Here is a 25,117-nt window from a genome sequence, read left to right as displayed (position 1 = left end):
ATGTAGTGCTATCTGGCCTCAAATTCACTATGTACACCAAGGTTAGCCTCTAACTTAAAGAGATCCGCCTGCGCCTGCCTCCCAAAAGAGTGCATCACCACCATTTTTGGCCCAGAAGTATCCCCCCCCCACTCCTACCTTTCTTCCTTTATATGTTGCCTCCCCCCCCATTTCTCTCTGTATTCCTGGCTGTCCTGGAATTCCTCTGTAGACCAGGCTGGCCTTAAACTTAAGTCTGCCTGCCTCTGCCTCCTAAGGGTTGGGATTAAAGGTGTGAGCTACCACTGCCCAGCTGCTATTCTGTTTTTTTAATTTATATCTACCCTAAACATATGCTCTGACCTCCAGACTTGTCAGTTAAAAAATTACCAGATTTGTCCTAGACACCTGTGAATGATATCTCTATGTGCCCAGTTATCCCAGTGGCCAACCCTCTGGGTAGGGTGAAATTTTGGTCCCCAAAGACATTTCTGGTTGTCATCAGTGGGCTGACTACTGACATCTAGTGGTCAGAGACCATAATACTCCTAGAGTCCCAACAATGTACATCTGCTCCAAGGTGCCCACAAAGAAATCTTGGCTCAAATGCCAAAGTGCTGAAGCCATGGAACTGAGTTCCATAAACCAAATCAAGGAGTCACTCCAACACCTATTCCTCTCTTTTCCTCCTTGCACTCCGTGGCAAGTCCTAAATGTTCCATGGCTAGCATTTATCCAGAATCTGAATGTGTCTTCCATATACTTAATTAACACAGCTATCCTTTCCTGCCTGTGTTACTAAAAGTTACTACGCATAGTTAGAGAAATGCCTTCAAAACAAAGCCTCTTCCATGCCTTTCTGCTTAATCCCTGTAATGGCTTTCATTATACTTCCTAATTCTTGCTGCATTCTGTACTGGCAGCCTTGCTCTCCCTGCCACTCAGCTCTGGCCATACTGGCCTTCCTACTGTTCTTTGAACAGAATGGGCTTTCTTTTACCTCAGAGTCCTTCGAATGCCTAACTGCTTGCCTCACTATTCATAGCTTTGTTGAAATGTCTTAGAAGCCTTCCTTTCCTCTTCTGACCTGCCCACGATTTTGGCTTCGTTCTCCTCACAGCATTGGCCTCTATCTGTAGCTAGTTCACTATTTCTAGTTATACGCTCTGTGGAGGAGAGACTATCTGTCTTATTCCTGACACATCCCAGCACCTCTTATGATGCCTGGCAATTATGGGCACTCTGATACCTGCTGATGGAATAAAAACAAAAAACCAGAAAAACAAAACAACTCACTTCAATCCAGGCTTTATGGTACAGGCCTGTAATCACAGCTACCTGGGGAGCTGAATCAGGGGGACTGCAAGTTCAGGACCCTTCTCTGGGCTACCAAGAAATTCAAAGTCAGCCTACGTCAACTTAGTAAGGCCTTGTCTCAAAAGTAAAAATACAGAAAGTGATGGATTTATAATTTAGTATTACAGTGGCTATCTAGTATGCACAAGGCCTTGGGTTTGAGTCTTAGTTTAGGAAGCAAAAAGAAAATCTGGTTGAAAGACACATTCTTTTCATGACGCAGCACCACTACAATAGTGCCTAAGCAACTCCCTGGGCAGGCCCCAAGCCATAGGTGTGGATAGAGAGAAGGTCTGCAAAGGCCTGACACCAGCTCCAAACTGGAAGAATATTGCCATGACTCACCTCCCATAGGTATTATGAAGGCCCAGGGAGCCTAGGGAACCAATGAATGTGGGCATGCGGCTTTGTCTAGTGAACAACAGGAGTAAGGTCTGATTAAAGCACCAACTTCACAGATGGGAAAAGATATTGTTCACTTCTGTCCGAGGTCCCTAACATATACAAACATCTTCCGTAAGGACTTCCGTATGTGTCCTTCTGAAAACACAAGTCAGGAGTGCTTGGACAGCACAGCTTCCAGCCGGCTGCTGACAAGACACGGAGGCAGAACTGGGCTTTGGGATGGAGTGAGCAGCTAGAGGAGACTAACTCAACCTCTAACTTAAGGTACATGAACTGACTGCCCTCAGAGCCTCAGCAGCAGTCACTGCAAAAGCAGCGCAGCCTTCCTCCTCCTCGGCCACTGTGGAGACTTCAGCGGACAGCTGCCATTTCCTCTGCACTGTCCACTACAAACATGTGACAGACAGAACTTCTGTAGAACTGATTCTATTCGATAAATACCTTTAGTTTCTTTAGTTCAGACTGGTGTTGCCGTAAAGAACGTTCACATTCATTTCTGCTTTCTTTAAGGGCCACATTCTCCTGCTGCAGCTGTTGCTGGAAATTGAGCAGAGCACACATAAGAAAAGGTCTTACCTGCCGTGTTTCCTCCTAGGCATAGTCCTTCTGAAATGGACTTTCTAGGCTGAGAGGATAGCTCAGCTGATGAAGTGATCAGGGAGATATAAAGATCCGAGTTCAGATTCGATGCACCCATGTGGGAACCATGCCTGCAATTGCACTGCTGGGCAGAGACTGCTGGATCTTTGGGGTTCACAGCTGGGCAGTGAGGGGGAAGAGGAGCAGAAGAGGTTGCTCAGTGGTTAAGAAAGCTTGTTTTAGCTGGGCAGTGGTGATACACACCTTTAATCCCAGTACTAGGGAAGTGGAGAGAGGAATATAAGGCAAGAGGATACAGGAGCTCAGGATTCAGTCTGAGGTTTCATAGAGATGGCATTCAGTCTGAGGACTTGCAGAGACAGGATACACCATTCAGTCTGAGGACTTCATAGAGGTAAGAACTAGTGGCTGGCTGCTCTGCTTCTCTGATCTTTCAGTTTTTAACCCCCTAATAAAAACTCTGGGCTTTTATTATTTAAGACCAAATAGAATTCGTACTACACCAGCTAGTCTAGCAAAATCAGTGGAGAACCACGGAGGAAGGCAGCTGTATACAACTCTGGCCTTCCTTTCTTTTGGTCACTGTAAATGTGAGAATAAGCGATAGGTGAAGACGAGGAAGGAAAACACTGGACCTCTCCAGGGGCAGGAGTGGTTCAGTGGTAGAGCACACGTCCAGCATTTGAGATCCTCTCAAGAAAGACTGGGACACATAGAGGATCATAGAAAGGAGAAGCCATTAGGGAAGACTATGGAGTTCAGAAAAACTGGGAAAAACTGAGGGGACCATCAGAATACATGAAGATGTCCCGGTGGAAAAACCATAGGCTCTGCATCTCTGTAGAAAGCGGTCCTTTCATTTCCAGCCTCCTAAGCAGGTAAGTCCTTCTAGGAAAGGAGTGAACTGCTCTCTCCAGTGGTTCTCCAGCCTAGAGAGGCACTATTCTTCTCAAATGCAGTGACCCAGTGCTCCTGCATGGACTCACCATTCCCTGCTCTGAAGCTATCTGATCGGCTGCCCGTGTTTGTTCTAGAGCTTCAATCTGGGCCTCTAGTGCATGGGTGCGCTCCCTGCAATGCTGCTCCAGGGCAAGAACCTGTTGTTGGGAGAGGCTGTTCTCTTGGTGTTTAGTGATCTGCAGGAAAACCAGACGACAGTTAGCCTAGACAAAAATTTCAGAGGGCCTTATTCTGACTGTCTAACAGAAACTACCCTCTTTGACCTCTGCTACCCTGGTGTGGCTTCAACAACTGCATGTTGTACATACTGCTTCTGGGTCTGGCCTTCCCTGGAAACTGAAGCCTGCCATTTGCCTTGATGCCACTGGCACACCCTTCACGGTGTATCCTGAGAAATAGGCCTCTACTCATTGGACTTCTATGGCTGACGTGTTCTTCTGGGAGGCAGGAGAATGAAGTGGTGAAGAATAGTATATACATGAGATGGATGTGAGTCTTGTCACTTCTGAGCTCATCTCTTCTACAGACTATGTATGACATTCAGTGACTTTACTAGGTGTGCTGCAAAGACTAAGTAAAAAGCATTCTGAACAGTGCTAGGGTTGTCATAAACAAGAAATCAATGGTGGCTGCTTTTATTTCCCTATATCTAATTTATTAGCTCACTCAGGGTCTGATGACTGTCCAAATACTTCAACCTATTTTTTTTTCTTTTTTTAAAGAAGGTTTGACTGGCTGGAACTCACTGTGTAGACCAGGCTGGCCTTGAACTCAAAGAGATTAGCCCTCTTCAGCTGGGATTAACGAAGGAATGTGTCACCACATCCAGATCATTCTTCGGTTTTGACCTGTTTTCATTTGCCACAGCTCAGCCTGAAAACTAGGGTTTGAACTCTCAAGGACCCACAAGAGGGGATCATCAACAAAAGCAGATGTTGGGTGGAAACTACCAGTTAGTCCCTTGGCTCTGGGTAACACTGACCCTCCAGATAACCCTCCCACCTCTTGCTTTACTCAAGCCAAATCCAGATACTATTGCAGACTTGGGAGTACATCTGGTGTTGAGGGAAAGCACTGGAGTCTGGCACGTGGTGAACACTTACAAGTTTCTGAATCTGGGCTTCCTGGGCAGTCACAACATCCCTGCTCTGGTTCAGCTGCTCCTCCGCGGCCTGTAGGCTTTGCTCTAGATCCTTCACCTGAGGGAAAACACATTTTTTCTACTCACAAGAAATTGGGAGGGTTTAATGTATGGTTTAAAATTAAGCCAGAAACAAAGATGTAGTGGCACACACCTGTAATCAGAGGACTCATGGTGGAGACAGGAGATCAAAAGGTCAAAGCTATTCTTCACCACATAATGAGTTTGACGCTAGCCTAGGCTACAGGAGACTATGTGTGTGTGTGTGTGTGTGTGTGTGTGTGTGTGTGAGAGAGAGAGAGAGAGAGAGAGAGAGAGAGAGAGAGAAAGAGAGAGAGCGAGAGAGAGAGAGAGAGAGCACATGCAAGCCAGCGTTAGGTGTCATAAATAAAGAAGGCACAGGTCTTTAATCCCAGCAGAAGCAGGCACAGTTTGAGGCCAACATGGAAGTTCTAGGTCTGCCAGGGCTACATAGTGAGACCCTGTCACAAAACAAACAAGAAGGGCTGGAGAGATGGCACAGCTGATCTACCAGAAATCAAGGGTTCATTTCCCAGCACACAAATGGAACTCACAGACACCCATAACTCCAGTTTTAGAGACTATGATGACCTCTTCTGTCTTCTAAAGGCACCAGACCTGCATATGGTGCACAGACATACCACAAAACATTAAAAAAAATTAAAAAAAAACCCCAGCAAAACAAAATAAAAACAGAACAGGTAAGGCATGGAAGGGCATGGAAGAAACATGATACTTGGAAGGCTAAGGCAGAAGGATTGTAGCAACTTCCAGGCCAGCCTGGCTACATATGGAGAACCTGTCTAAAAATAAACAAAATGAAAACAAAATAAAATTCAAACAAGAAAAAGAAGTCAAACTCAGGGATATACACAGATGTTGTTCAGTGGTAGAGTGAGTTCCTTGAATGAACAAGCTTCAATTCCATAACAACATAAAATCCTACATTACAGAAATGAGCAAGAGCCCCAAGTCTTCTATTATAAAGCAATACCACTTTAATGTCTTTTCTTCAGGTCTTTATGAATTTTTAATAGTTTTCATACAGTTTAAATACACCTACCACGCTTTACCTCCCACTAATAACATGCATGCAGACTGGAGATTATTTTTTTCTCAAAGAGTGCTTCCTGTTTTACTGACCGTACATCTATAGGATTACCGGCTGGTACTTGGGTTGTTATATATTTTTATTTATTCTAGGTTTTAGAATTTTTGCTTATTTTATGTGGAACATATTAGATGGTGTATGCATGCACACACCACAGCATGCTGTAGAGGCTGAAGAAAAGCTCTGTGTGGAGTTGACTGTCTCCTCCCTCTCTATGTGTGCTCCAGGGATCAATCCAGGTTGTCAGGTTGATGTGGCAGGTTCCTTTATCTGCAGAGCCCTCTCTAATGCTCTCTTTGACATATTCTTCAATCTAAAATAAAGCAGTCATTAATATTTTCACACAAAACTGAAGTGGTTTCAGTAACTTCCTTGGGAGTGACTGCCGGCAGTGGGATTGCTGACCACAACATGAATTTCGACCTCATGCAGTCCAAGAATTCTGAGATACATATTGCCAACCATTCTACTAAAGAAATACACTGGCAAAGGCAGAGACAATCCAACGTGTACAGAAAAACTCAGTCTGTACTAAAGCTACATCAGAGACAGTGGGGAAAGGCAGACTATTTAGCAAATAATGTAAGAAAGGTGGAGAAAAGGAAAGCTGGATTCTTACTGAATGCCACACAACAGTGTGCATATGAACAAGAGCTCTAGTATGTGGACAAAACTATGTAATTAAAATATAGAATATCTCTGTGACTTAGACACATGCATGGATGTATTTTCCCCCTGAAACAGCGTTTCTCTGTGTGGACCTGGCTGTCTTAGAACTAGCTCTGTAGACCAGGCTGGCCTCAAACTCACAGAGATCCGCCTGCCTCTGCCTCCTGAGAGATGGGATTAAAGGTGTGCACCACCATCATCCAACCATGAATGGATTTTTTTAAATAGAGCTTCAGATCACATAGAAGTGATGACTCTGATAATTTCAGAATTTCTGTTCATCAAGGGATAGATACAAAGACTGGTTCAGTACTGAAAATGACAAGATTAGAAACTAGAATATAAAACAAAATCCTATAACCTAATTAAGAAAAGACTGAAACACCAAAGAAAAACAGGTACAGGATATGTATAGACTATTCTAAGGGAAAACTCCAGAGGCAATAGGAAGATGAAGCAATAGGCGAGAACTCACTAAGCACAGCAGCCTCAACTCCACCAAATATAGTTCTTGGAATACAGATGACCTGACCAAGAACTTCTTAGCCAAAACGCCTTCCAACCAGGTTACACACATTACAGCAAATACTGGAGAGAGGTCATACCCGAGTCTCCAAGAGGTCAATGGCCTTGGTGTAGCTACTCCTGGCAGCCAGGAGTTGCCGCCTAGTGTCTTCTAGATTCTGTTCCGCAACTGTTCTCTGTAAGAGAAAAGAATTGTTGCCATATTTAATGAGTATTTATTGATGTTGTACCATTTGTGCTGGGCACAGGAGACATGAATAGATGGAGTCAACGCAAAGTGAGATATAATTCACATATCACAGAGGACACACAAATAAGTTTGGCACAGTCCTTTGTTTGCAAGTCTGGGACAAATGCCTAACAACAAAAGCATACACTAGAAGCCGGCTATGGTGGTGCACGCATAAAATCTCAGCACTCAGGAGGCAGAAGCAGGCAGATCTCTGAGTTTGAGGCCAGCCAGGGTTACACAGTGATGGCGAGCTCAGATCAATAGAACAACTGTGGTGTTGGGCAATGGGTAGGGTGATGAGGAACTCTTCTGAGTTGCCGAAGTTTTATTTTATTTTGCAGGCAGAAATTTTCAAGCAGATTTTTTTAAAACCTGGCATTAGCTTTACTAGGGAGGCTGCCTAAATGTGAGGCCTTACTCTAGATAGTCTGGGAAAAGGACTAGAGATATATACTTTAAATAAACCCCCAAGTAATTGCTATTCACTCTTTAATAATAATTGATATGGAACAACAACAATAATAATACCTACTATGCTCCAATTTTTACTCTGATTTCATCAAGTCTGACACAATATAAATTCAATTTTATAGAGAAGACAACACAAAGAGATTAACTGACTTGATTTAAGTCACAGTGATAACATAGAAACACAGATGCTGGCCTCTAGAAACCAATTTATATATTAGAATCCACAGTTTGGGAAGATTGGTTTCATAGGAGTGAGGAAGGTGAAGGGGACCTTAAGTTAGTGCGGGACGCTCTGGAGTTCTGCAGTGCCTGGAGAGCAGGAGAAGCTCAGCTTGACAGTGGAGTCTACTCTAGGGTAAGCTTAAAAAAGCTCAAGACTTTGTCAACTTTGTCATGACAAGGCAAATCACTGGACTACAAAGAGGAGAGAAATATACCTCTACCATGGCGTGAGGTCAGCCTGTTTAAGTTACCCGAGCCAATGGAAACCTAGGATGCAAGGTAGTTCCTGCTCAAGCTGAAGGGTTTGATAATAATTTTCCTTGCCAGTAGAGGCAGGGGACTGGGGAGAGGGAGGGGAAGGAACAGTGCAGCAAGACAAAACAGCTTGGGTGGCCTCAGTCATCACATAGCTGTGTAAACAAAGCTCTCCCCTTCTTTGAGAAACACACAGGTTGTTTGAAAAACACATGGTTGGTTTTGTTTTGAGACCAGGTTTCATGTAACCTAGGTTACCATCAAACTCACCATGTAGCCAAGCATGACCCTAACCTTCCTGATTCTTTTGCGACTACCTTCTTGATGTGGGATTCCCCTCTGTATGCTGTGAATATGTTTTATTACCACTGGTTAATAAAGAAGCTACTTTGACCTATGGCAGGGCAGAATGAAGCTAGGTGGGAAATCTGAACAGAGGTATAGAGAGAGAGTAGGTGGAGTGAAGGAGACGCCATGTAGTTGTCAAAGGAGAAAGACACCAGAACCTACCAGTAAGCCACTGCCTTGTGGCGATACACAGATTAATAGAAACGGGTTAATTTAAGATGTAAGAGCTAGCTAGAAATACACCTAAGCCATTGGTAAAATAGTGTTGTAATTAACAGTTTCTGAGTGATTGATTATTCGGGTCTGGGAAGCTGGGAAACACAGCACAGTCTCTGTTTATACCTTCTAAATTCTAGAATTACAGACATGTATATCCACACCTGGTTTATGCAGTGCTGGGGACTGAATCCAAGGCTTTATACATGCTAGGCAAGCAGTATAATAATTGGGATACATTGCCTAGCCCTAAAGACTACTCTCTACCCCCAGACAGGGTTTCTCTGTGTTTAGCTCTGGCTGTCCTTCAACATTCTTTGTAGACCAAGGCTGGCCTTGAACTCAGAGATCCACCTGCCTCTGCCTCCTAAGTGCTGGGATTACAGATGTGTCCTGATACCACTACCTGGTCTCCTAAAGGCTATATTTGATTTCAATCCAAAAATGCATAAACCAGGCCCCATGGTATGTGGTTAGTCTCAGCTACTCAAGAATTTAGGGTGGAGGACAGATTATGCCCAGGAGTTTGGGGCCCAGAAGAGCTACACTAAGTTGCAGAGAGCTGTCATCTAACCCCCAGATCAGAAACTCACAGCATATGCAACACCCAGCATCACCATGCCTTTCTAATACTGGTCAGCATGAGTGGACAGTACCTCTTTCAAGAGCTCTTGTACATGATCTTCTCCTGACAAATTCTGTTCTAGTCTCTTTTCCAAGAATATAACCTTCTCTTGCAAATGTGTGATGATTTTTTCTTTCTCTTGAGTTTCAGCAGTGACCTGTAGGGAAAGCACAGTCATTCTTTAAGCCCTTTTACCTCTCTTCCCTGCCCTGTGTCATCATCATGCTTCTCTGGAATCCTGTGCTCAATCACATCACAGAAACATATGCAACCAAGGAAGTTTTCCTAAAAATGGGGGCGAAGATGCCAGATGAGAACCAGCAACATTAAAGGAAGAGACCTAGCACAAAGCGAAGCAAGCACCAGGTCAGACACAGAGCATCAAGAAGGAAGCATGATAGTCTGGGAAGAAAAAACCCACCACTCTCCTGGTAGAGAAAGCAAGGCTAATTCCATTGAAGAAGCTCCTGGCGTCCCTGAAATAATCTTTGAATCACATTCCTAAGGCCCTTGATTCAAGGGCTAGTACTGACAATGAACAAACATCCCCAATCAGAAAATCATAATGATGTTCTTCGAAACTCAAGAGCTGGTTGGGTACGGCAGATGAGACAACTGCTTTAAAGCCAACCAGAGAAGTTCTGAAACAAATGACAGGAACTAATATGGCCACCATGAATCTCACAGCTTGCCCTGAGAACAAGTGTCTACTTCAACTTGATGTTCTATCAATGAATGGAGTGATGATGGTGACAGATGGGAGTTGGTTTCTCTCATCACCACCAATCACCAAATGGTGCTCAATGTCAGATCTGAGGCACCTAGATTCATGGTGGTCCCTTCCACTGAGGATGCCATTCTCCTCTCCCAGAGAGGTGCTATGCACACCCCTCACTGCTCCCTTGAATGCCCTGCTTAGACTTCCATTGCTCCAGCTCAAGCCACAGACACATTCAACCTGGGTCAATCTCTCCTGAGGAAGATGCAGCTGAGTATAGGGTGTTGGAGAAGTATTTGTTATTCTCAACTGTTACCAGCGAAAGCAAGACTGAGTGGGAGAACTCTGAAGAATGGACACACACCCCACAATTTAAATAAGTTCTTTCAGGCCTAAATATTATCTGTTGCCTCCTGAGAATATACAGCTTCTGACCCTCAAAAGCAAGAAGTCTGGTCCCTTAGAGTAGAGACAGACACCTATATTCATATAACTAACTACAAAGTAACATAATTACTCTATAAGACAGTGACATACAAAGTGCTTGAGGAAACAAAGGCAGTAGGGATCGACTATTTGAGACGCTCTGACTAGGCCTCCCAAACAGGAAGTTCAGGTCATAGAGGCAGTAGAGGAGACAGAACTGTGGTAGAGAGCAGTATAATGGTTTGTCAAGTTGACACTGGAATAGAGTCTCAATAAAGGATCATCTGCATCAGGCTGGTCTGTAGGAATATTGGTGGGATGTTGTTTCGATTGCATTAATTGATACAGAAAAACCCAGCCCAGCCCCTGGCTTTTAGTCTTGGACCATGTAAGTAGAGAGAGGGGCTGAGCACAAGCGTGCATGCACACACTATTTCTCTCCATTCTGGACTGGCTGCTTCCAGTCCCTGCCACTTTCACTTCCCCTCAGTAACGGACTATGTAGTGGTTTGAGTAAGACTGTCCTCCACAGGCTCATACATTTGAATGCTTAGTCATTGGGGAATAGAATTATTTGAAAGGATTACAAGGATAAGAAGGTGTGACTTTATCAAAGAAGTGTGTCACTGAGTAGGCTTTGAGGATTCAAAAGCCCATGCCAGACCCAGTCTCTCTCTTTACCTATGGACCAGGATGAGGTACTCAAGTACTGCTCCTGGTCTGCTTACACGCTCCCGCCAGGATGGTAATGCACTACCACTCTGAAACAAGCCTTCAGTTAAATGTTTTTTTGTTCTTAATATAAGAGTTTTTTGGTCATGGTGTCTCCTCACAGCAACAGAACACCCATAAGATATACTGTAACCTGAAATTGTAAGCTAAGATAAATTCTTTCTCCCTTAAGGTTGTTTTAGTAGAATAAACAACACATGCCAAGAGTTAAGACAAAGTTCATCTGGATCAGGAAACTGGGTAGAGGGACCAGAAAGGCTGAAGACACACCTGAAACCTGTGCCCTGGATGCTGGGGTAAACATTCACAATAAAATAAAATATTCACAAAGTAGATAACACAGGAGAGATGAGTGTTAAGACAAGAAAGCCTATAATGATGTATCCCACAGATCTCCCATTGTACCACAAAGCCCAGGCAACAGAAATACTTGCAAAGCAGCAGCATGCAAGCATGTACGAGCATTTCCCATTATCTCCAGTCCTTATAACCACTCTTCATTGTGTCAGAGCTCAGCCACACAGTAAGGGTTCAGACTCTAGGCCTGCGCTCATTCAGTTGTCAGCTCTCTGAACTTGACGGACACCATGGTGACCCTTTCCACTGAAGACCAACCATCTTACACAGGTTACAGTGCTGATTAGTAGAACATCAAGATGGGGTCAGAAAAAGAATCAAGTTGCCAAAATTCCAGTTAGTCTTCTTATGGATTGCATCTTACAGTACTTTTGGTCTGGTTGTGCTATGGCCTTCAACACAACACCAGGGGCTAACTAATGGCACTACTACCAAACATGCTCCCTGCTGCCAAACCTGCTCATTTCCTAAGTCTCCTTCTTCACCTTTCTCTAGTTACATCTAAACTTCATCTAAAACAAGAGCTACATTAGACCGGGGACACAGAAGTGGGGTGGGTGTGGTAGTGTACAACTTAATCGAAGCACTCAGAAGGCAAAGACAGTGGAATCTTTGTGAATGGAAGGCCAGCCTGGTTTACATAGTGAGTTTGACTCTGTCTCAACAAGACAAACAGCAAGATTTAGAACACTTACAGCATGATTTCATTTATATAATCCTAAGAAGGATGAGAACAAATAAAGATACTGTATAGGAATCAAATAGGGTAAAAATATAAAACAAACCAAGAATTAAAACAATCTATGGCAGGGGGCTGGAGAGATGTCTCAGAGCTTAAGGGCAATAGCTGCTCTTCTAGAGGTTCCAAGTTCAATTCCCAGCAACCACATGGTGGCTCACAGCCATCTATAATATAATCTGACGCCTTCTTCTGGCCTGCAGGTACATATACAGAACACTCATACACAAAATAAAATTAAAAAAACAAAACAATCTCTGGCTTGTGCATTATTATTATTGTTATTATTATTATTTCGAGACAAAGCCTCACCATGTAGAACAGGCTGGCCCCAGACTCTCAAGCGCTGGGATGAAGGGTATGTGCCAAAATGGCCAGTTTGTGCTTGTTTCTGAAGGACACATAGAAGCTTTGTACCAAAATACTGTTTTCTCATCCTCGAGAATACATATATGGGGAGTCAGCAGTTCATGACATTTTCTGCCTCACCCTTATTTTTATACATCTGGTAGTGTCCTCTGAGTAATGGCTGGCAGTGTCAGCAGCTCATATGCTCAAGCCAGGAACCAAGGGATTCAGTTTTGTCAATCTCCTCACTATTTGTTAAGTTTGTCCAACGTCCATTTGCTATGGATCTTAGGAATGGTACCATAATGGGCTGGCGAGATGGCTTAGTATGTAAAGGCACCTGCTGCTGAGTTCAGTCCCGAGGACTCACATGATGGAAGGAGAGAACTGACTCCTGAAGGCTGTCATCTGACCTCCACATATTTGCAATGGTACAGATTCACAAATGCACACATGATAAAAAATAATTTAAAATTTTAAGCCATCAGCACTTTGCACATTTTTTTTTTTTGAAAGGGAAGGCCCTTTCAGTATTCTCTGTCCTACAGTCAAATGAATGCACTCTTCTCTGTGGTCCCTTTCCAGCTCTCTGCCAGGCCCTTAATGTGCCAGTTTCTTTACTTGTCTCAGGGTTTTCCTTTCATCCATCCTGTCCCATTCCATCAGGGCATCACTGGGTGTCAATGTCTGAAGGCAAACAGTATGATCCCAATGTGGAGGTCTGATCTGATGCCCCGTCCAGGCTCCCACAGCATCTCAGTCTTCCTTCAGTGCACTCACTGAAGTTACTCATTATACACGGATGTTACTACTGGTTACATCTGTTGACTGTCAAGACTACAGGCACCATACAGGCAGGGGCAGTATGCGTTCTGCTTACCACGGTGTTTCTAATAGCCAGCACATAGGCAGGGGCAGTATGCGTTCTGCTTACCACGGTGTTTCTAATAGCCAGCACATAGGCAGGGGCAGTATGCGTTCTGCTTACCACGGTGTTTCTAATAGCCAGCACATAGGCAGGGGCAGTATGTGTTCTGCTTACCATGGTGTTTCTAATAGCCGGCATATAGGCAGGGGCAGTATGTGTTCTGCTTACCACGGTGTTTCTAATAGCCGGCATATAGGCAGGGGCAGTATGCGTTCTGCTTACCACGGTGTTTCTAATAGCCGGCACATAGGCAGGGGCAGTATGTGTTCTGCTTACCACGGTGTTTCTAATAGCCGGCATATAGGCAGGGGCAGTATGCGTTCTGCTTACCATGGTGTTTCTAATAGCCGGCATATAGGCAGGGGCAGTATGCGTTCTGCTTACCACGGTGTTTCTAATAGCCAGCATATAGGCAGGGGCAGTATGTGTTCTGCTTACCGCGGTGTTTCTAATAGCCGGCATATAGGCAGGGGCAGTATGTGTTCTGCTTACCACGGTGTTTCTAATAGCCGGCATATAGGCAGGGGCAGTATGTGTTCTGCTTACCACGGTGTTTCTAATAGCCGGCATATAGGCAGGAGCAGTATGTGTTCTGCTTACCGCGGTGTTTCTAATAGCCGGCATATAGGCAGGGGCAGTATGTGTTCTGCTTACCACGGTGTTTCTAATAGCTAGAATACAGCCAAGTACATAGGAAGCCTCAGCATTTTCACAAAGGACGGAACCTCTAAGACTACAGACTTGACATTCCTGGGCCTTTTCTCTCAATTCTAAAAACGTTGATGAGCAGGCGAGAGAGTGCATGCCTTGTAGTCCAGCACTTGTAAGGCAAAGGAAGGACAACCTCTGAGGGCAGTTTTTTTTTTTGTGTGTTTGTCAAGACAGGGTTTTTCTGGTAGCTTTAGAGTCTGTCCTGGGAGTTCCAGGCCAGTTCTAAGCCAGGCAAGGCAATAAGGAGACCCTGTCTTAAAAACAGAAAAGGTGGATAGTGGATGGTTCTACCAGAAATAAAGGGTTTCAGGAGGACTTTGTACCCTTTGCTTTCTACCCTCTGGGTGTCTTACTTATCCTTGTCATGCTACTTCCTCTGGGAAGACTTCCTTGGCTCTTGGCTAGAGATGCAGTCTCCCCGATATATCTTATGTGCTTGAAAAATCTACGTGACTTCAAAAGGGACCCTAAGAGAGATATACATGGATCTAATCTACATAGGAAGGAGAAAAAAAAAAAACCAAGCTCTCCCGAGTAAATTGGGGGCGTGGGGATCAAGGGAAAGGGTAGAAAGGGAGGGGGAGGAATGTAGGGGAGCAGAGAGAAAATATAGCTCAATAAAAATAATAATAAATAAATTACCTACTTAAAAAAAGAAAAAATCTATATGCTTATTTGGGGCTTGAGTTTTTCCTTGTGAGCATAAGATGTTTGAATTCTATAAACAAACTGAAAGCCTCTGTGGGAAAACAATGTATATTAATTTAAAGAAGGGTAGGGACCTTGTACCACACACATTAATTTATATATTACAAATTTACTGCTCCTCCCGCCTCTTTTCTGTAACAGTGTCTAACCATGTATACAATATTCTGTCTGTGTGTATCCTGCAGGCCAGAAGAGGACACCAGACCCCATTACAGATGGTTGTGAGCCACCATGTGGTTGCTGGGAATTGAACTCAGGACCTTTGGAAGAGCAGGCAATGCTCTTAATCTCTGAGCCATCTCTCCGGCCCCCTCTTTTTCTTTTAAGAAAAAAAAAAGAAGGATAGCAGGGTGGCGAGGAGACTAGAGATACGGCTATTCTTCCTTCTGTCTCAGGGTGGCGAGGAGACTAGAGATACGGCTATTCTTCCTTTTGTCTCAGGGTGGCGAGGAGACTTGAGAGATACGGCTATTCTTCCTTCTGTCTCAGGGTGGCGAGGAGACTAGAGATACGGCTATTTTTCCTTCTGTCTCTGTGTACCTCATGAGTTACTTTCCAGCAGAGCCTTGTGGGGCCAGAGCATCTGGAGGGTCATCTCCTCCAGGGCTAGTCACAGCCACTACGAGGAGGGCCCAGGGAAGAATTTGCCATTTTTCATAGAAGACAAAAGGCAGTTGTTGGCTATGAGGACCATGTACTTTGGATCTGGATTTGCTGTACTTTTCTTTATAGTAAGGCACCAGTTACATAAGAAATAAGGAAGCTTAATTCATCCCTTTAACAGACATAAAGAATGTTTACAAGAACCAAAGGGAGTAAACTCTGGAATGCTTATACTAGATAAGATTGTAAATTAATGACAGAAAAACAGAGAGAGAGAGAGAGAGAGAGAGAGAGAGAGAGAGAGAGAGAGAGAACATGAAGTTGGGTAGGTAGGTAGGGGTGGGGGTGGGGGAAATCTATGAGAAGTTGGGTGCGGGAAAAGAATATGATCAAAATATATTAGATGTGGTTAGAGAGATGGTTCAGCAGTTAAAAGCAATGGCTGCTCCTCCAGAGGTCCTGAGTTCGATTCCCAGCAACCACATGGTGACTCACAACCATCTATAGAGAGAACTGATACCCTCTTCTGGTGTGCAGATGTACATGCAGACAAAATACTTACATACATAAAATACACAAAAAACCCTTTAAAGTATATATAGTATGGAAAAAAGAACTGGATAGAATAGCCCTTCAGGGCTGATGAGACAGCTCAGCAGGTTAAGGTCTGCCACCAAACCTTATGACCTAGTTTGATACTTTTAAAAAGTCTATTATAGGGCTGGAGAAATGGCTCAGTGGTTAAGAGCACCTGTTCTTCCAAAGGTCCTGAGTTCAATTCCCAGCAACCACACGGTGGCTCACAACCATATGTAATGAGGTCTGGTGCCCTCTTCGGACCTGCAGGCATGCAAGCAGACAGAATACTGTATACTTAATAAATAAATAAATAAATAAGTATTAAAGAAAATAAATAAAAAGTCTATTATATTTATTTTTAAGATTTATTTTTATGTGCACTGGTGTTTCACCGTCTGAGGGTGTTGGGTCCCTTGGAACTAGAGTTACAGTTATAAGCTATCATGTGGGTGCTGGGAATTGAACCTAGGTCCTCTGGAAGAGCAGCCAGTGCTCTTAACCATTGAACCATCTTTCCAGTTCAACCTAGTTTGATTCTTAGGACCTACGTGGGGAATGAAAGAGAACTGACTACTGTGGGTTGACTTCTAACACACACACACACACACACACACACACACACACACACACACACACACACGTAGTCTTTCACTTTGGTGTTATGTTCATCTATGTATTCTCAGAATTTAACACAGGCCTATACTTTTTGCCTACTGGGCAATAAAATGTCTTTTAGCTAAATGAGAAACAAAACTAGAAAAAAAAAACCAATGGAAGTCCTAATCCAACTGTGGCCATGTCAGTGACACTCTTCTACTCAAGGTCTATTATGTGGTACTTTAAGACATACATAATACTATTTTTCTTTAAGGCGGTAAGTACTGAACTCAGGGCCTCATGCTAAGCAAGTGTTCTATAGATGCACTATACTTTCAGGCCCATAAGACATGGGCAGAACAAATGATACACTTTATATGGAGACAGTGACACAAACTGTTAATCTCAGCTATCTGGGAGAATGAGTTTGGAGAATTCTAAGTTCTAAATCACTTTAAGCAATTTAGATTGCCAATCAAAACAAAACAAATAAATATTACCCTTTGAGAATTTCTGCTAGGATACAATTTTCTGTTCCTCCTTCACTTCTTCCAGTTTTTAATATATATATATATATGTGTGTGTGTGTGTATATATATATATAAAAATTGATAGTGCACATTGTTTTCAAAGCCAGCCTCAAATGTCTAGGCCCAGTAAATCTGCCTTAGTTTCCAAAGTCCCTTGACTACAGGTATGTGCCACCACACCTGGAAATGCTGTCTTTTCTGTTAAGCAACCTGCTGAGTAGTGGTCCCACAGGAGTGCAGCCTGCCAGAACAGGAAGTAGGATCTATGGTCCACTCAAGAAGCACGCACTCCAGCGGGAGATTATTACTTATGCTGCTGTGCTTACCTTTTGCAAATCAACAGAAAGCTGCTGAATGAATGCTTGGTGCTCTTGTTCCTTTTGTTCCAGGACTACAATCTTATGTTCTGCACATGCTTTTGAAGATATCACATGATCTCTTCATTGAAAGAAAACAGACAATGAGCAAATTTTGGTATTTCCTCTATGGCACACTTGCCAAAGGAAGAATGCACACAACTCCTTATATTTCAGGCTGGACGTGTTATTACAGCACACTAAGTTTATCTCTGTGAAAAAGCTCTTTGGCTTTCAGAAGCAGGAAGACCACCAAGGAATTCTGATCTGTCTTTGAGTACTCAATAACTTTACAACTCAAATCTGACTGTAGTGCTCGGCAGGGCCGGAATGGCCGTGTGCCTACTCTGTGATGGCATGGAGGGCCTGAGGACAAATCCAGAAGGCTTTGCCAGCACTGATCAGAAAGAGCTCTGATGAGCAATGGGGACATGTGGGTGGCTATAGCAATGGTACACCAACACCTCTCCCAAAGGCCCCACAGACCAAGCGAGAACCTCTGTTCTTCCAGCGTAGAGCAGTGTCTCTGCAATTCTTCTAGCTGCTGGCTTAAGTCAGATGAAATCTGATTGGAAGTAACCAATTCCTCCTGAGTGCGATTAAGTTCCCTGGTTCGTGCTTCCAACTCTTGCTCCATTTTCCCCAAGCTTTCTTCTTTTCTTAAAAGCTGATAAGAAGACATAATGTCCTATTAGGCCACCGCTAAGAAACACAATTTGAATAAATGATCAGGCCACTGAGATGGTTCAGTGGGTATAGGAACTTGCTGTACAAGCTAGGTCACCTCAATTCAATCCCTAGGTCCCATTGCGCAAAGAGAGAATGGACTCTGAAAGCTGTCCTCTGACCTCTGCACGCATGCTGTAGCATATGGAGCCACCCCTGGCTCACCACCCCATACCCCTACAAACACAGAGAAAGACTTTTCTGTGGGCTGAGCACTGGGCTAATGTGCAGTTCTTACACAAATAGAAGGTGTGAAAGATACATTTCAAATACAACTTTTCCACTTTGAATAAATCAGAAAACACTGCAATGTGGTTAGTATCAAAGACTGTGAAGGTGCTTACAGCCATGAGAGTGAGGCACAAGGACTCATTGCTTCCCGGTACGATTCCTGAACTCTGGAACAGAAACACCTACCATGTGTTTTACTTTGCTCATCTCCTGCTGCTGGAACCCTTCTAACTCATCAATTTCATCTCTCTTTTGAAAAAGGCTCAGGCTCTGATTCTTCATTTCCTGCAGCTGAGTTGTCAGATATCTTTTATCCTGTTTGCAAGAAGACACTAACTTAGGCAACCCAGGAATTAGAAATCTGTATTGTAAAATAAGAACATTTTAAATTGTTTTCACACTGGGCATCTGTAGATATATGCATACAAGCCATAACACATGTGTGGAGGTCAAATGATTATTTGTGGGTTCCAGGGATCAAACTCAGGTCGACAGATTTGGCTATAAGAGCCTTTCCCTATGTGTCCAGCCCCCAGACATTATTTTGAGACGGGGCTTTACTTATGTAGCAACAACTATGCCTCTAAAGCCCACGAAACAATAGTCCTGTCACAACCATGTCATCTCTGGCTCCTCAGTGCTAAGCTCTGAGAAACATTCTGGCTTCCTGACTGTTCTGTTAGGCAGCGTTCCCAATGTGACTACAGGATCAGTCAGCGCCCACAAACCAACAGACAGCACGGTCAATTTAGGGATCTTGAGAATGGTTTCATAAGATGATTACTCAAACCTGTGAGTACAGACACCTATAGGAGTATTATAGTAGTAACTGTTAGGGCACTAACAAGAGGGAACAGTTATGAGAAAAAACATCTCAGAGTATCCATCTGAACCAACAGGCCAAAAGAAGCTTAAATTTTTGACCATGGGATTAAGGAAATCCGAGGAACCCCATGTGGACAAAGCTGAGGAACAGACACGTGAATGATCCTCTTTCCACGATCATTCTTCTAGTGTTCTCAAGTGGCCACTCAAAGTCAAAGCACCAAGCCCAGGTGATGCGGCAACAACCAGCCCTCAGGTAAAAGGAAGAAGTGAGGGTTGGGAATATAGCAGAAAGGGCTAATAAGGACACCCAGAATGCCCACTGTGGAAGAGTAAGAGGCAGGCTGTTGAAGTCAATCTAATCACTCAGTGTTATGCTTCCAGGAGGTACTATCACAACCAGTATTGTGAGCTGGATACTGGGGAGAACAGTACTCCCACCTCCTACTTCCTTCTGGTTCCCTGGGATTGAAACTAGAGCCTTACACATGCTAGACAGGCACTCTACTACTAATCTATATGCTTAGTTCTTTTTAAACTTTTCTTTTTTGCACAATATGTGAGATTTGTTTTTATTAATGTTTATTATTTATGTATGTAAGTTTGTGTGAACGTGGACCTGGGTGTGCCAGAGTATATATATGTGTAGGTCAGAGAACAACTTGTGGGCGATGTTCTCTCCTTTCACCATGTGGGATCTGGAGACTGAACTTAAGCATCAGGCTTGGCACCAAGTACCTTTACACACTGAACCATCTTGCTAGCTCCCACTTCTAATTTTGAAAGAATTAAAGTGACTGGCTCAGTGGTTAAAAGCACTTTCTGCTATTCCAGAGGAGCCAAGTTTGGTTTCCAGTACTCATGGCAAGTAGCTCACAACTAATTGTGACTCCAGCTCCAGGGGGGTCCATGGCCTCCAAGGACACCTGCACACATAGTTACACAGATACATGTAACATATGCATGAATTTAACAAGCAATCTTTCTTTTTTCTTTTTTTTTAAACCTAGAGCTTTGTTAAGCTACTTGGGCTGGTCTTGAACTTACTCTGTAGTCAGGGCAGGCTTTGACCTTGCAATCCTCCTGCTTCAGTCTACCAAGTAGCCGGGGTTACAGGCCTTTACCAATGAGGCCTGGCTGAAGAAAACATTTCCTAAGTCCCAGAGATAATGCTAGCATTCATACAACAAATATGACTAACCTTTTCAAGCTGGTCCATCTTTTCTGACCATTCCTAAAACAAAACAAGAGGAGAAGTAGTTTCCAGGGAAGAGAATCTGCAATGTCGAGACTCAGAAAACAACCAGCTCTTAAAAGTTATCCATCAACCAAAAAAGGGAATGAGAAATAGCAACATAAATAAGCAAAAAATACCCACAAAATTGGTTCAGTATTAAGAAAGCTAAATGTCCTAAAAGAGTTACCCATGAACACTGCTATTATTTTGTGACATTGGGCAGCTAGACCACTGAGTCAGGTCACAAGGCTGATGCTTAAGACATCAACTTACTGAAAGTCTAGGGATCATGACCAACAGTATTTGGTAATAATCCGTGCCCTTGGCTTGATTCTCTGGTGTATGACAAAAAAGAGGAGTTATTATATTCTTTATTCACAAACCACAGAATACAAGGAAAATAACACTGGTAAAAAAGAACCAATTTCAATAGCTGCTAATCAGAATATACTACTTTTAGATTGTTTTCTCTCACATTTACATATATTCACACCATAGTTGTAAATGATTCTTTAATATTTATAATTTAAAACAAATACCACTCATCTATAGTGATAAAGATTGTCACTATAAAACACTGATGATACCCTAATTAAAACAATACTGACTAGCTGGGCAGAGGAGGTGCATGCCTTTAATCTCAGCATTCAGGAGGCAAAGGCAGGTGGATCTCTGTGTTGGAGGCCAGCCTGCTCTACAGAGTGAATTCCAGGACAGCTAGAGTTACAGAGAAACCTTGTCTTGAAAAAACCCCAAAACAAACAAACCCCAATAACAACCACAAAAAACCAAAACACTACTGACTATATCAAACACACCCCAATAGTTAATGTAATATTATTTTTCCCTTTTAAATTTTTTGTTTTGTCTTTATTATTATGGAGACAGGGTTCATCTAGGTCAGGTTGGCCTTGAACACCTGATCTTCCTGTATGCACCTTAAGTGTTGAGATTATAGGTGTGCAGCACACCTGGCTTACTTTACCCTTTGTTGTCATTTATTTAGCATCTCTCAGTAGCTGTTTCTATGGAAACTGAGAGTCCCCTTCTGGGAACTGGAGAGATGGCTCAGTGGTTTAGAGCATTTGACAACTCTTCCAGAGGCCCTGAGTTCAATTCCCAGTAACCACATGGTGGCTCACAACCATCTGTAATGGGGTCAGATTCCTTCTTCTGGTGTATACATAAAGTACATGAATTTTTTTTTTAAAGAGTCCCCTTCTGTCTATACTTGGTTTGGGATAAAGAGACAGAGGGCTTTGTGATAAGAGTGACAGCATCTCACACTGGAAGGGCAGGTATCTGTGGGTGTAGGTTTGGGGACAACTTTTTAGAGGATGAGACCCTTTACTCATTTGTAGGCTAACTAGTAGATAACGGACACATCCATTTCTGTCTGTATTTTACAAAGATGCACAGAGAGAGCATTCTGGACACATTTTATGATTAAACTGTCAAGTCTGACTTCGTAAGAAAAGGTCAAATGAATCCTTAAAGAACTTATATTAGTGGCTGGAGAGATAGCTCAGCAGTTGAGAGCACTGGCTGCTCTTCCAGAAGACCTGGGTTCAATTCCCAGCAACCACACTGCAGCTCAGTCATCTGTAACCCCAGTTCCAGAGGATCTGGTACACCTACACAGGCAGGCAAGATACCAACACACATAAGTACAGATAAATCTTAAAGAAACAAAAAAACTTATATTCATTCTTTTCCTTCTAGGTTGTAAAGACTTTACTTGGATCTCCATCCCTAAATGAAATCTTTCCCTAGCCTTGGGCAGTACCACACAGAAAATACCTGGTCCTTCCTGGCTAATGCCAGAGCCAGTCCTTCTGCCATTTTGGCTCTGTTGGCTTGGAATGTCTCATTCTGCTCTTGAAATTTCCGCATGGAAGCTGTTAACAAAGAGGCTCTATTTGAGATATGGAAATACTTCAGAAACAACATGACAAACAGCCCATGTGAGTAGTTTACAAATGCCACCAAATGAGAAAGGCAAGGCCATAGAAATGGATTATGAGACTGTGAGAAACTTGATTTCCCAGAACCTTTCTGCCCTGGTAAGATGAGCTTAGTTTGCTGTCTGGTTCCTTACTTTTGCCTTCTGTAACAGTGAAGACATCACACAGGTGAGGGGCAGAAAGCACTACCTACTGTGGTTGCTGTGAAGTGACAGCTACTACCTCTTCAACAGAATTGAAAAACAATAAAAAAATCAAAACCAATAACAACAATACCAAAACAAAAGCATTCTTCATTTTCTTTCTTCTTTCTGTAACATCTTCCTTAGATGACAATACCCAAGGAAAACTTAAATTGGGATAGGTCAGGGCAATTTAACAAAATATATGTCCATTCTGTTGTTGCTACAGTGATGTCAGAGCTTTTCCACAGTTGATCAGTATAACAGTAATGAAACTACACTGAGAATATTCTTCTAGGTTAGACTCAAGGGCAATCAGTAAGTGGGTCAACTCGACAGAGGTGAGCACAAAATGATCCCCTCTTAAGAAATATGCCCACAAAAGCAACAGAAATACACTTATACTTGATAAATTCTAGTCAAACACTGTTATCAATCTGATTAAGTACACTATAAAATAGGGATGAGTTCTGATGGACACACAGAACAATATACTAATTCATTTAAAAAGCTAAAGCCTGAAAAGATTAAAGAAAGCAGGAAAAGAAATACGTACAATCTTGGTGTTTTTCTAATGCAATTTCAAGCTTCTCTTTTATCTTCTGCAAGTTTCGGACCTGTTCAGCATAGTCTTGGGTGAGGAGGGATGCACATACCAGGAGTGGACAAACATTAGGAAAGGAAGTTAATTAAACAAACAAAATGAATGAAAATGATGATGATTTTCTTAATCTGAAAACCAGTACTGTTAAGGAAAACTAGGAAGAAAGCCTCCATTAGCAATGAATGACACAGGCAAGCAGGAATAGTACAAACTTTCCATGGTGTAAACAATGAGTACAATAAGGTAGATTTGTTTAGCCTTGACAGAGAACAACAGGTAGGCCAGGCTGGGCCATTGGAGGTTCCCTGCTATGGAAAACCCACCATCATCTTCATTACTCAGTTCTAAGTTTCACTACTCCTGTGGTGATCTGAATGAGAATGGCCCATAGGCTCATGTATTTGAATGCTTAGTCACCAACAATAGAACGGTGACTAAGACAGTTCCCATTCCCTGTTGCAGGACAGCAGATCAGGGGTGTTCACTAAAAGCCCACTTGCAGACCACACAGCTGAGAGGCAGTGGTAGACAAACAGCAAACACCTTAGCACAGAACTGCCTTTATGGTGCGGGTGTGCTCTCTTTCTCCAGAAACTGAGAGGTGGATGCCACCTCAAAGGGGAAGGAATTACCCGGGGTTCCAAAGAAAGCAGTATGATATGGTATAAAATTAGAAGTAGTTCAAATCCCAACTGTGTCATTTCTTAGCTAGGGATCTTAAGTAAATTACTCATCTGGAATCTTCATATGTTAGCTGATAATAATCACATCTATTCCCTCTCCTTTTTTCTCTTTCTCCCTGCCTCCCACCTAGCCTTTCTCCCTCTCTCTGAGGCAGAATTTCTCTGTGTAGCCCTGGCTGTCCTGGGACTTCCTCTGTAGACCTGACTGCCCTCACACTCAGAGATTCACCCACCTCTGCCTCCAAAATGCTGGAATTAAAAGTGTTCACCTAATTACATATCTGACCTAATCACATCTATTTCAAAGAAAGCATTAAAGTAACTTGTATGCATTAAGTGCTGGGCACACAGTGATGAATAAAACATAGATGCCATTGTCATTACTCAATTACAATTCCTAAATGTTAACTCTATATGACTCTGCCATTGTCAAGTTCAGCTACTCTCCTTTCTGTATTGGGAAAAGCCCGTACTACACGACAAGTACTTTCCCAGCACTGAGAACAGTTATTTCACTTCTGTTTACTGGTGTTGTTTACAGGTACCAAGACAGAACCACCGACTTTATGGCCACGTGTACAAGACAGTAGCAGCTGACTTCAGCAGACTGTTTGGAGTTCTGTCTGAGTCTTACTTTGAATAGATTCCAGTTCTACCACTGACTCCCTGTGCACCTTACCTTGCTGACCCTAAGAAGCTGATCCTGAAGAAAACTACAGTGTGAACAGTGCTCTGGACCCTTGGTAGTCTAAACAAATCTATTTCACATACAATCCAGTGAATTTTGGTTTACTGTTTTTATCCCAATTAAATCAGCATAAAGTCAAGGACCAAAAGGATATACAAAAACCATGGGCCACAACACAGGATGAAGCTATCATAATGTGTTCATTGTCAAAAACCAATAGAAACACTCACAATTCTAATCATGAATAAGCCTTGCTGAGTGAATTGTAGACTGAATAGAAACTGTGATGTTTGAATGAGAATGGCCCTCAACTGGGCCTGGGGTGCATACCTTTAATCTCAGCACTTGGAAGTCAAAGGCTGGCTACCTGAGTTCAAGGCCAGCCTGGTCTACAAATTAAGCTCCAGGGCTGTTATTCAAAGAAACTGTCTGGGCAGGCAGGGGACACCCCACACGTGTAAAACAAAACAGAATGGCCTCCACAGGCTCATCTATTTGAATGCTTAGTC

At 43.0% G+C, this 25,117-nt stretch overlaps 1 protein-coding gene across 5 annotated transcripts in view; it reads right to left on the bottom strand.

The window, feature by feature from the left end:
- Golga1 (golgin A1) overlaps nt 1-25,117 on the bottom strand; it is a 52,297-nt gene that overhangs the window by 14,123 nt on the left and 13,057 nt on the right. For 4 of the 5 annotated variants that reach the window (XR_012911834.1, XM_075986049.1, XM_075986047.1 and 1 more), the window contains exons 5-15: nt 23,190-23,264; nt 22,288-22,385; nt 20,452-20,484; nt 18,612-18,740; nt 17,966-18,135; nt 17,439-17,550; nt 9,168-9,293; nt 6,848-6,943; nt 4,404-4,499; nt 3,327-3,476; nt 2,182-2,277 (exon numbers count right to left, since the gene is read on the bottom strand). Coding sequence is in view for 4 of the 5 variants with exons in the window: in XM_075986049.1 (XP_075842164.1) it covers nt 2,182-2,277; nt 3,327-3,476; nt 4,404-4,499; nt 6,848-6,943; nt 9,168-9,293; nt 17,439-17,550; nt 17,966-18,135; nt 18,612-18,740; nt 20,452-20,484; nt 22,288-22,385; nt 23,190-23,264 (1,181 nt within the window). In the remaining variant the exon portion in view is untranslated. Of the gene's footprint in view, nt 1-2,181; nt 2,278-3,326; nt 3,477-4,403; nt 4,500-6,847; nt 6,944-9,167; nt 9,294-17,438; nt 17,551-17,965; nt 18,136-18,611; nt 18,741-20,451; nt 20,485-20,760; nt 22,074-22,287; nt 22,386-23,189; nt 23,265-25,117 lie in introns of those variants that run through there. The other variant, XM_075986050.1, reaches the window with a different exon arrangement.

This window comes from Microtus pennsylvanicus, chromosome 9 (genome assembly GCF_037038515.1).
Source record: "Microtus pennsylvanicus isolate mMicPen1 chromosome 9, mMicPen1.hap1, whole genome shotgun sequence".
NCBI lineage: Eukaryota > Metazoa > Chordata > Mammalia > Rodentia > Cricetidae > Microtus > Microtus pennsylvanicus.
The sequence above is the reverse complement of the archived record's forward strand: the minus strand, read 5'-3'. Positions and strand labels throughout refer to the sequence as shown.